At 35.4% G+C, this 11,262-nt stretch overlaps 1 protein-coding gene across 2 annotated transcripts; it reads left to right on the forward strand.

Moving 5' to 3' along the window:
• Nucleotides 1-1,145: 1,145 nt before the first annotated feature.
• On the forward strand, nucleotides 1,146-2,824 carry LOC120191928 (autophagy-related protein 16-like). 2 transcript variants are annotated; one of them, XM_039194791.1, is made up of 4 exons: nucleotides 1,146-1,303; nucleotides 1,426-1,552; nucleotides 2,102-2,281; nucleotides 2,391-2,823. In XM_039194791.1, exons 2-4 carry the CDS (start codon nucleotides 1,509-1,511, stop codon nucleotides 2,464-2,466), a joined length of 300 nt encoding a protein of 99 aa, XP_039050722.1. In that variant the 5' UTR covers nucleotides 1,146-1,303; nucleotides 1,426-1,508; the 3' UTR covers nucleotides 2,467-2,823. The 2 variants fall into 2 exon arrangements, with proteins under 2 accessions (XP_039050722.1, XP_039050723.1); XM_039194792.1 differs by having other exon boundaries at nucleotides 1,160-1,272; nucleotides 2,391-2,824.
• The last annotated feature ends 8,438 nt before the right edge of the window (nucleotides 2,825-11,262 follow it).

Raw genomic sequence — 11,262 nt, forward strand, 5'->3', positions numbered from 1 at the left:
AACTACGTTTATATTCATTGAACTTTTAAGTACTTTCACTTGAGTTAATAAACTTCTAAAACTTGTATTATAACTAAACTTTTAATTATCTTTCATTAGTCATTATCATTAATTGTCGTTAAGAAATATTAATATGACACAATAAAATCTTCTTCTTTCAAAAACTCTAATTTTCCAAATTGACAGCTATCACAAAAATCTGAATTTCTAATGTCGGTCAATCTCAATAGTAGGAATACTTCATTTTGTCAAAATATTAACATTTTTCAATTTCAAGTTGATACGACAAGACTTTTATTAGATCGTCTTCTTATTTTGTCGTCATTTACACCATTGTTTAATGATTTCTCCAGTTAAAAATATCACCAAGTTTCTTCTCTTTCTTTCTTTGGTTCAAACTCATCAGATAAGCTTTTAATCTCTTCAAATCCTAATTGACACTAAAAAGTTAAAACTTTTGGATCCGCTACTGTCAATTATCAGATCAACTTTAAACTAAAATATGTTAATTTTCTGACTAAACAAATCCTTCCAACCATTAGAAATTTCGAATTAACTGATGATCCCTCCATAAAAAAGAATTAAAAATTTAATAATTGTACCGCAAATTTTAAAGTTTGGTGACTAAAGTGAAAGCACTCTAAAAGTTGGTTTTAATTATTAAACTTTTTAAAGATATAAAATATTTATTAAATTTATCAAATTATTATAAAATAGTATTTTTAATATTTTAATTATTTTTTATAAATATAATAATCATTTTATAAATTAATTATTTTTACAGTAATTTAATATAATATAATATTTATTTTATTATATCAACAACCAGTTAATTTAGTTGGATGAGATACTAGACCACTCAAGCAAATCAAATGTTCAAATCCTTATATTTGTAAATAGAGCAAATTGAGTTGAAAGGATCTCATTTACCTGTGTAATATCTTATCCGAATTAATTAACTAATAAATTAATATGATAGTTATACTAAAAAATTATTATTTTATTATAATTTGTTAAATTTAGTAATCAATTTATAACTTTTCAAAAATTTAATCTTGAAAATTTAATCAAGAGCAAGTGTGAAATGGAATCGTGTATGAAAAAAGTATCCTTCTTCCAGAATGACCCTTTGATAAACTTCACAATTTCAAACTGTAAAACTCATTGAAGCACTCTCTTCCTCACCCTTTCTCTCTCATTCCCTCAATTACTTAGCCCAATCCTAATCCAAATCAAAACCCTAATTCGAATTTCAATTCCGATTCTTACACTGTAAGTTTTAACCTCCGTCCAATCTTTTTATGTAAGTGATCAAAATTCTTTCTTTTTCTTATACTAGAAAATTTTGCAAATTGGATTCCATTTTTTACCTTTTAATGTCAACGAAATTCTGCCAAGAAACAGACGGTTTTCAATGTTTCTCAGGTCGCAAGAGGAGTTAGCCAGGGAAGCTATAAAACAAGCTCTGAAGGCGCTGAAGAAACGACATTTACTCGAAGAAGGAACTCATGCTCCTGCATATATTGCTCTTTCCAGGCCCATCATCTCTCAGGTTTTTTTGTTTGTTTGGGTTTATTTTTATCATAACAATGTATGGAGTTGCTATTTTTTAAAAATAGAAGGTAATGTTGAAATAGAAGTATGTGAAAACAAGTGGGTTTGGATTAAAGAATTGGATAAATCATTGGCTTTCCATTAGAATAGACAGCCCCTATGCAATGTTTTTGATCCTGTGTGAGTACCGATACTTGTATGTCCGTATGTGTTCATTCGAGTCCATTCAATTATTCTTTAAAAGCTTTTTCCTGTATTTGGAAGGTTATTTCCTACACCCATGTCTGGTATGTGTTAGACATAAGTACTTAAAAGTGAAATGAAGAGTCGGAAAAACATAGATATTTTGTAATTGGCTATGTACATGTCGAGTACGTGTATGTTCCTGACCCAAGTATGTTCAGTTGTTTCTAAGTTATTCATGGATTTTTGGATCATATCTTCATAATTATGTTCAAATGTACATTGAACACAAGCATCAGAGATGGATACTTAAAGAAAATTGATTAGTTGGAGTAACATAAGTAATTGGTGAATTTCTTTGTAGGGTTCAGAATGGAAAGAGAGCTGAAAACTTGGAAGTGGAACTTCAACAATGTTACAAAGCACAGTCTAGATTGTCGGAGCAACTGGTGGTTGAGGTAGTTGAGTCTCGAGCTTTAAAAGCTTCTCTACAAGAGAAAGAAACAGCTATTGCTAGATTGGAGAAGGAATTGACCCAAACCAGGTTTGTTTGTGTCCTTTTTAGGGTTTGATGGGCAAGAGTGTTAGTTTTTCTTTTCTTGGAATTGAAGTCACTGTGAAATTAATAACTGATGGACTGTTTAAACTGGCAGGGACGAGTGCTCTCAGTTAAAAACAGATTTAGAAGAAAAGATTAGAGCTTTGGAATTGGTGATGATCGAGCACTAGGAACTCAAAGCTCAATTAGAACAAGTGACTATTAGAGTAAAAAATTTAGAGGCTGAAAATAAAATGTTAGTTGATCATTGGATGCTTCAAAAAATGCAGGATGCTGAACGGCTTAATGAGATATGGTATATTGTTATTAGATAACAAGGTGTATTTCGATTGGTTGAATTGGAGAATGATAAATAGCTAGGTCCATATATGTTTGAACTTTAAGCATGTTGGGTTTATGATTCATTAAGAGTTTTTTCATGCATACAATGTAGCTAAGTCTGAACATTATCAAATTGTCTCTGTTGGCATTATTTGTGACTTTCTCTTGGATGGAAAGCGAAAAATCTTACTATAATAATCAACACTGAGTTGCATGCTCTGTAGTTAATATTCCTGGAATGATGGTATTTAATTGTTAGGAGGTTCTTAAACAACTAATTTTGGTGGTTTAGAACCATCAGCTGTTTACTCGGAGCTGGGCTGATTTTGGGTTTGGACAAAGAGAGCATCGTCTTTGCTTGTGTCTTCTTGAGTAGCTAGACTACTAGAGGAATTCAGTGGTAACATATTAACTTATTTGTTTTCATCAACTTCTAGGATTGATTTTACTTATATTCCTTTAACTTGTCACCATGGAGAGAAGATTAGTGTCATTTAGAGTTATAGAACACTCCAGTGCGAGTTAGAAACCTAAATGGTAAATATTAATGAAAGAGAATTTTTTCAATCCTATTCCTTAATTGTGAAAGGGTATAATTTGTTTTAATATGCCTGTTTGATTACAAATATTAGTGCTTAATTTTAGTTTTCCTTTAATTAATTTAGGCAAATGCACTTTACGAAGATATGATCAAGCGACTCGAGGCCAGTGGTTCAGAAAAACTTGCCCGAGAGCAAGTAGATGGTATTGTCCGTAGAAGTGAAGAGGGTGCTGAGTTCGCAGAATCAATTGTTCCTTCTGTTTGCAAGCACAGGATCAATGCCCATGAAGGTGGTTGTGCTTCAATATTGTTCGAGTATAATTCCGGAAAATTGATCAGCGGGGGACAGATCGATCGATCAAAATGTAGGATACTAGCTGTCGTAACGGTCTTTCGGGTGGGCTCGGAATTGGGATTCGACTTAAATAAGTGGGTTAGAATTGCCGCCAATCATTTATCTTTAAAATAAGAACTAGGTTAATCGTACATATCGGTTTATTTTCTTACTGATCTGCATCTTACCAAATATATGTCGGGCTCGGGAGTCGGTTACAGTAAAGGAAGAATTATCACTCTTGTACTGCCTTTTCGGTACTAATTGAATTTCATTGTCTTAAGTAAGAAAATTACAAGTTAAATTAAAAAGTAAAAAATTGATTTAAATTACTCACCTTTAATTGATTTATAGTACCCCGAAAAGGTTCAAAAAATGTTAGATAGGAAAAATAAATTATTGAATGAATCAAAAGGAAAAATTAACAAAATTTTAATTTTAATACTTTAAATGAAACAAAGATAAAAAGAAACACGCACATATATACATACCGAGAAATAAACGAAAATAAAATTAAAAGAATATAACAAAAAAATAAATGGGATAAACTCATGTCAACAAGGGGTCGGATTATGTATATTAGGAAAACGTGGAATAAAAAAGATAAAACACGAATAATGTAAAGGGAAGAAAAAAATTGTAAAATAATTAAATTTAAAAAATATTGTGATGTGAAAACTAAATAAAGAAGAGTAAAGGTGAATTTGATAATTAAAACAAAGTGCAGGATAAATTTAAAAAGAAATTTTCATGAAATTAAAAAGGGTAAAATTAATTTTCAAAAATTTTAGGGACTAAAACTGTAATTTGACCCTATTCTATTAAAAACACACGATCCTAGGGTGAAACGGTAGGTTTCGGGTCGACTATAAAGCCCAAAAAGAATAAACATATTTCATATTTTCCTCCCTCCAAAATCGATCAAAACACCCAAACTTCAAATTCTCTCAACCGTTCTTCTGTCCTTCATGACACGAAGAACATTCAACCCCAAAATCAGATTCCAGCCAGCGAGGCGTAGATCGGCATCAGTCGCCGTTCATCGACAGTGAGACCCCAAAAAATTTCATTTTTAAAAAATTTCCATCTCTTTCTTCGAATACCATTCGTTTTCATAAAAAAAAGCCTCAGGAAGGGCTAGATCTAAGAAAAACTTTCCGAAAGCCCTCCCCGATCATCGGCTTTTTCATTTTTCGAGGGTAAAAAAGAAAAGCAAAAGAGATCAAGCAACATGCAAGAGCAAAACCAAGGTAGGTAAAAAATACCTTTTTATTTCGTGTTTCCTTTTCGAATTTTACAAGAATTCCTTGCCTCTTTTCTAACTTATTTTTGCTTTGTTTTTGCAGGAATTTATAGCCTAAACATTCCTTATTTTTCGTTCGATTTAGTGTTTCATTAGGATAGAAATACATGGTTGTTTTTTTGAATCGTATGAAATCGTGTTTGTTGAGTTGTGTGGTTGGTTTCGTCGAGAAAACGGGTGGTGGGTTGCGGCTGGGATGAAAACTCTCCAAGCCATCTTGATCATCGGATGACACGTTGATCCGACGGTCCAGGACATGCGGCGTTGAAGGAAAATAACAAACCCTAGCTCAATCAAAGCCTTGAAATGCGGGCCTACCTTTGGGTTGAATTGGGCCTACACATAAAACAAAACCAACAAAAAACGTTAAAATAATATAATATAAATATATAATAATATAATATATGTATTATGTGAATATAAATACTATAAGGTTTAATAACATAATATATGTATGCTATATCACATAAAATAATCAAAAAAATAACATATTATATAATGAGGTTAGACGAACATGTGTGGCTACAGCTACCCCTCTTTGCCCATAGTCGTGTAACAGGAATAGGGCAAATATTACAAGACACAATTTTCGTCTATCCTGGGGTTCAACGTCCTCTATTATGGGGATCAATTCATATCTCATCGAATATTTCCGTCGTAGAGTTGAAATTCGATGTTATGATTAGTTTGTTAATTCGGACGGAATTACAGAGAACTCCCTTTATGTAAAGTTGAAAAGACTGTTTGCACGATATCCATTGTCATAACGTTGAAATCGTGGTTGACTCCTTCGCTGTGAAATTGAGTTGAACTGGAAAATATTGAGCACGATATCATTCGTGTGAAGTTGAAATTGTAGACATTTTGAGCGTGATAACCTTCGTTGTGAGGTTGAAACGAGCTCAGTATTGAAAGTAGCTCACGAATCGTCTTCTAGCTTTTCCTTCATGAAGCTGAAATTTGACCTGAAGACTTTGGTATGAAAATGGTTATGCATTGCTGAGTTGAGCTGAGGCATAAATGACTCCCTTGTCATGGAGTTAGGTCAATCTTTTGGGTTTGATATCCTTCATTGTGAAGTCAAAATCGTAGGTCAAAATTTGAATCGAAAAGTGGCTCCTTGCTGCAAATCTTAGTCAACCTTGGTCTTTTTCTTGGTTTAAAGATCTTGGTATGAAAATTTGACCGGAAAGTAGTTCCTTGTAGCTACCTTGCGGTAAATACATCCTCGAGCTGAATGGAATCGAAATCGAAAGTTCTCATTGCCAGATAATTCTTCTTGCCTTGAGTTATGTTGTACTAGACTGTGAGATAACTTCTTCTTGTTGCGGATTACTTATTTCTATGACACTAAGTCAATACATAGCCACCTGATTTAAATGTGTTGCAAAGAGGTGGGAATATCATGGGTTCCCATTTAAATTCACTGATATTTAATCTGGCCAATCTTCTTTCTCGGTTTTTCTGAATTTCCTTCCTCTTTAATATAGGAAAGACAGAGTGGATCCATCCTTGCAACAGATTCCTAAATCCTCTTCCTACTTTGGTACTCTTCCCAAGGTCTGTTTGATCTCATTTAATGCATTCGGAGAGCCGAGGATTGGAAATCTTTCTCCCTCATAAATGTGGCATTCACAAAACTCTAGAGAGCGGAACGAACACTCTATCACTTCATCATTTATTTATATATGGGCATCAGTGGTCATTCTCCACGATATCTTCTTCAGTATTAACAATTACCAGAGCCCCGTCAATGAAAAACTTGACTTTCTGGTGCAGCGTAGATGGTACTGCTCCAGCTTGATGGATCTAAGGCATTTCTAAAAGGCATTTGTAGGAAGGCATGATGTCCAACACCGAGAATTTGATGTTGTAAGTAGCAGGTCCAATAATTAAAGGTATCTCAATCTTCCAGATTACTTCTCTCTTGGTCCCGTCAAATGCTCGACCCTTATTTTGGCATGCTTCATATGGGAAGTATCACTGGTATCCTTTTCAAAGTAACTAAAATCATCACATTAAGGGCAAAACCATTGACGATTAACACACTCGGTAAGGCGTGTCCCTTGCAATGGGTGGTGATGTGTAATGCCTTAGCTCGACCTCTTCCTCCAGACGGAATCTCATCATCAGAAAATGAGATGAGATTATTAGCTTGAATATTGTTAACAGTCGATCCATCTTGCTGACTGATATGTCTTGTGGCACAAACGTCTGATTTAGGACATTCAAAAGTGTTCATGTGTCTATGAACTTAGCAGCAGTGCCAACATTGAAATACGTATCGACAGGCTGTGTAATTGTTCTACGATGATGTATTCGTTGTGTTTTAAAAAATTTAGAAACTCTATAGCTTTTCCTCCTTTATTGGCTCGTTTATTGTCAGCACATCCCCTTTGAAGGGTTCAAGTGGTCTATGGGGGACTTAGCCTCTTGGGAGTAGCGTTTCCCCATGATATACCCCACTTTGTTGTCATATTCCTGCAAGGTGCTTACTTGGCATTCATACTTCCAAGACACTTGCTTGATGTCCTTGTAGGAAAAAGGTCGGGGTGTTGTGATCACCACCTTTGCTTGTGTTTTCTTTGCTATCTTCACTTTAGGGGTCATTACCAAAGGATGACCCCTATCATATCCACCTTCGAATGATTCTCTGGTAGTATAAACATCCGCTTCCAGAGAGTCTCAGACTTCTTCATAGAATTCCAGCTCCTTCATATCCATCATGAGCTAGATCAAAGCTTTAAACTTCGGGTAATCTTGCATCTCATGCCCTTCTTCATTGTGGTAGCAATAGTGATTACCATCTCCACTCCTTGATGTATCTAAATGTGGTGCAAGAAACCCTGCTTTCACCATCTGGCTCCATACCCAAGCCAAAGGGGACTTTATTTCAGAAAAACCAGTTTTAACTTTCATGCCTTTCTCTGTAGTGACTGCATAATCCCAGTCTCTTGATGATTAGGCAAATGATTTTGTGCAATATTTGGTGATATTGAGTTAAAGTGATCCATTCTTGTTACGCATTCTTTGTACGATTCTCTTGAATGCGAGGCAATTCTCAATAGTGTACCCCGGTACACTGATAACTCCTAAAAAGGCTACTTTTAAGACCTTTTCATTTAAGTTATTATTTTTTAAAAGCTCATTTTAGTCATTTTAGGATCATGTAGTTGCATATAATTGCATTTGTGGTGGTATTGTTATTTTATCTCTTAAGGGTATTGATGAGAGAAAAGTACAATTGGTTGTGGTGCAGGAAATAGTAAACAAAAGGTTGCACTGGGAAGGAATGATGTGGCATCACACGTTGCTGAAGCAGATTGAAATGCCTTGGCATTTCTGGCGCAAAAAAGGACAAAAAGATATTTTTGTACAGACAGCTGGCACTGTATGTGAATGATGGTTGTAACCGCCTACTGGGGGACCACTGCCACCTGGAGGATAAGGTTCATGCAAAAGGTGTGACTCTAGGGGTATGAGGGTAATTTAAACCCAACAACCTCATTATTACCCTAGATATTTTTATTATATATTACACCTCATAAGGGAGAGAAAAAATAGATAGAGATAGAGGAGAGGAAGATTTTCAGCAAATTTCTTATCTTTTTCATTGTTTCCCTTTCTTCTTCCTTGAGTGGTGTTCCTCTATTGATAAGCTCTGAGGAGTGGCGAGCTAGGCGTCCGAGAGGAGCTAGTGAGCTAAGGCGATTCATGGTGGCCGATGAGAGCTTTGGTGGCGCGTCGAAGGCTTCTTCTCCCTTCCCTTTGCTATTATTTTTCATTATTATTTAGGTTGTTTGGAACAAATATTTCATGGCTTGTTCTATGGATGATTCGAACCCCACCATGAACTAACCTTATTTGGTGGGGTTATTTTGATGGATGTTTGACTTTATTTTAATGGTAGATTTATGTTTATCTTTGGTATTTTCCTGCTTTGCTTATGTATGCTTCATCATCTAAGCTTGTAAGAGGCATAAGAGTGTCTATTTCTTAGATGAAGGCTAGGTGTTCGAGAGAAACTTAGCTAAAAATACTTGTAGTATTCGAGAGAAATACAATACAAGATCCTCATAAGCAATGGCTATAGTATTTTCATAAGCTTTGAACCGGCCTAAGAATACTATATCCTAATACCTTAGTACTCGAGAGAGACTAAGATAGGATTTCAACAACTAAAAAGGGGTAGTTTTTATCAATAGTATAGGCTTCCATAGCTGAGACTGAGAGGAGATACCGTGGCATTCTATTATGTTAGGTTCTTTGACTAGAGATAGCGGGAGCACTTTCCACAAACTCTGTCGAGCAAGTGAAGTTTTGATAGATTACATCTGTCTGAGAGATAAGTTTAGCATCCTTAAATCAATCCATACCATTCATTCCAGTGGAAGCTTGTCGTGTGAGGATTATCAACTTATAATTTATTTGTTGTTTTTACCATTTTTCATTTCCTTGACATTTCAATCATTCTCAACATTAAAATATGTTCTTGCCACTGCATTTCCATTTGCTACACTATCAGACATCAATCCATATCCACCAACATACACTTGCCATTGCCGTGATATTGTACATATCAACACTAACTATACTTAAATAGTGCTTTACTTTGGTTAGACTTTTGTAATTTCAATAATCCCTGTGGATACGATACTCACTCATCACTTTATTACTTGAGTGATTGTGTATACTTGCACATTATTTGCGTATAATTTTATAGTTCTCACAACACGCAACAAGTTTTTGGCGTCATTGCCGGGGATTGACAGCCTGAAGTTAATTTGTTTTGCCAGTGCATTTTATTTTTGCATTTTTTGTGTGTATAGTTTACTAGATATTTTTATTTTATTATTTTTCAGGTTTATTTAGTTTATGCGTTAAAGACATTCTGAAGAGCATTGGAACCGATAGAACCTGAGATTGAAAGACTCTTTAGACAAAGAAGACATGTTCAACGTGCTCAAGGAAATATGTATCAGATTGGAAACCAAGGAATTGGTCAGGATGATAGAATTCAGGATGTCGAGGCATTAGAAAATGTTGAACCTGTTGATAGGCCTCGTGTTATTCGTGATCATTTAAATTCGATGCTGGATGATCTGAATCCTGAAATTATGGCACCCGAAATTCAAGGTGCACATTTCGAGCTTAAACCAATCATGTTCAACATGTTGAATTCCATTGGGTAGTTTGGGGGTATGCCAACTGAACATGCTAGGAAACATATTCAAAATTTTCTGGAAGTTTGTGATTCTTTCCGCCAAGAAGGAATGCATGCGGATGTTCTGAAATTAAAGTTGTTTCCGTATTCATTGCGTGACTAAGCAAGGGCTTGGTTGAGTGGTGTTCCATCCGGTTCGATGGAATCATGGGATGATCTTTGCAAGATTTTCTTATTGCGGTACAACCACCGAACATGAATACTCAACCAATGAATGACATAGCATCCTTTTGCCAGGGCGACGACGAATCCATGTATGAGTGCTGGGATCGTTATAAGAGTTCGTTTTGAAAGTGTTCAAATCATGGTTTTCACGATTGGACTCAAGTAGTTATGCTCTATAATGGAGTATTGCACCCACGATGATGATTGATGCCTCGGTAAATGGGACATTGTTGGATAAATCACCTAGTGAGGCGTTTGATATCTTGGAAAAATTGCTAATAATGATTATCAATTTCCTTTCTCAAGGATGGGAGTGGGAGAAAAGCACTTGGAGCATTTGAGTTATATACCAAGGATTCGATGTCCGCTCAACTCTCAGCTATCACTAATATGCTGAAAAATTTACAACGTTCCACTGAGTTGAAGGAAGTGAAAGCAACTAGCTTGGTATGTCTGTTATGCCAAGGCAATCATCACGAGAGTGAATTCTGAACCACATGAGTCCATCAACTTTGTAGGAAATTTCAATCGAGGCAATAACAATCCTTACTCTAACACTTATAATGTTGGATGGCGTCAGCATCCCAATTTCTCATGGGGAAATCAAGGAGCCCACAATACTAGTCAACCCACTCGGTAACAGAATCACAATGAGCCTCAAGGTTACCAAAATGCTATGTCATTGCATAATACCAACAAAGGAGTTTCATCTTCAATGAGCATGAGTTCATTGGAAGCTACAATTCAAGAGTTCATATTTACTACGAAGACAATGTTGCAAGACCATTATACTTCAATTAAGAATCAATGAGCTTTACTTCATAGTCAAGGCGCCTTACTTCAAAGCCATAGCTCGTCTATGAGAGCTTTGGAAGGTCAAGTTGGTCATATTGCTACAGCATTACAAGAGCATCAGCAAGGACGTTTACAAAGTGACACTGAAGTCACTAAAACGCATGGAAAAGAGCATTACAACGTGTTAACTCTTAGGAGTGGAACACAAATCAATCAACAAGTCAAGGCTAGTGGGGCACAACATGATGATTCTACTCCCACTACTGATAATGGTGAAGCTGAA

Source organism: Hibiscus syriacus, unplaced genomic scaffold (assembly GCF_006381635.1).
Source record: "Hibiscus syriacus cultivar Baekdansim isolate YM2019G1 unplaced genomic scaffold, ASM638163v2 tig00116971_pilon, whole genome shotgun sequence".
NCBI classification, from domain to species: Eukaryota; Viridiplantae; Streptophyta; class Magnoliopsida; order Malvales; family Malvaceae; genus Hibiscus; species Hibiscus syriacus.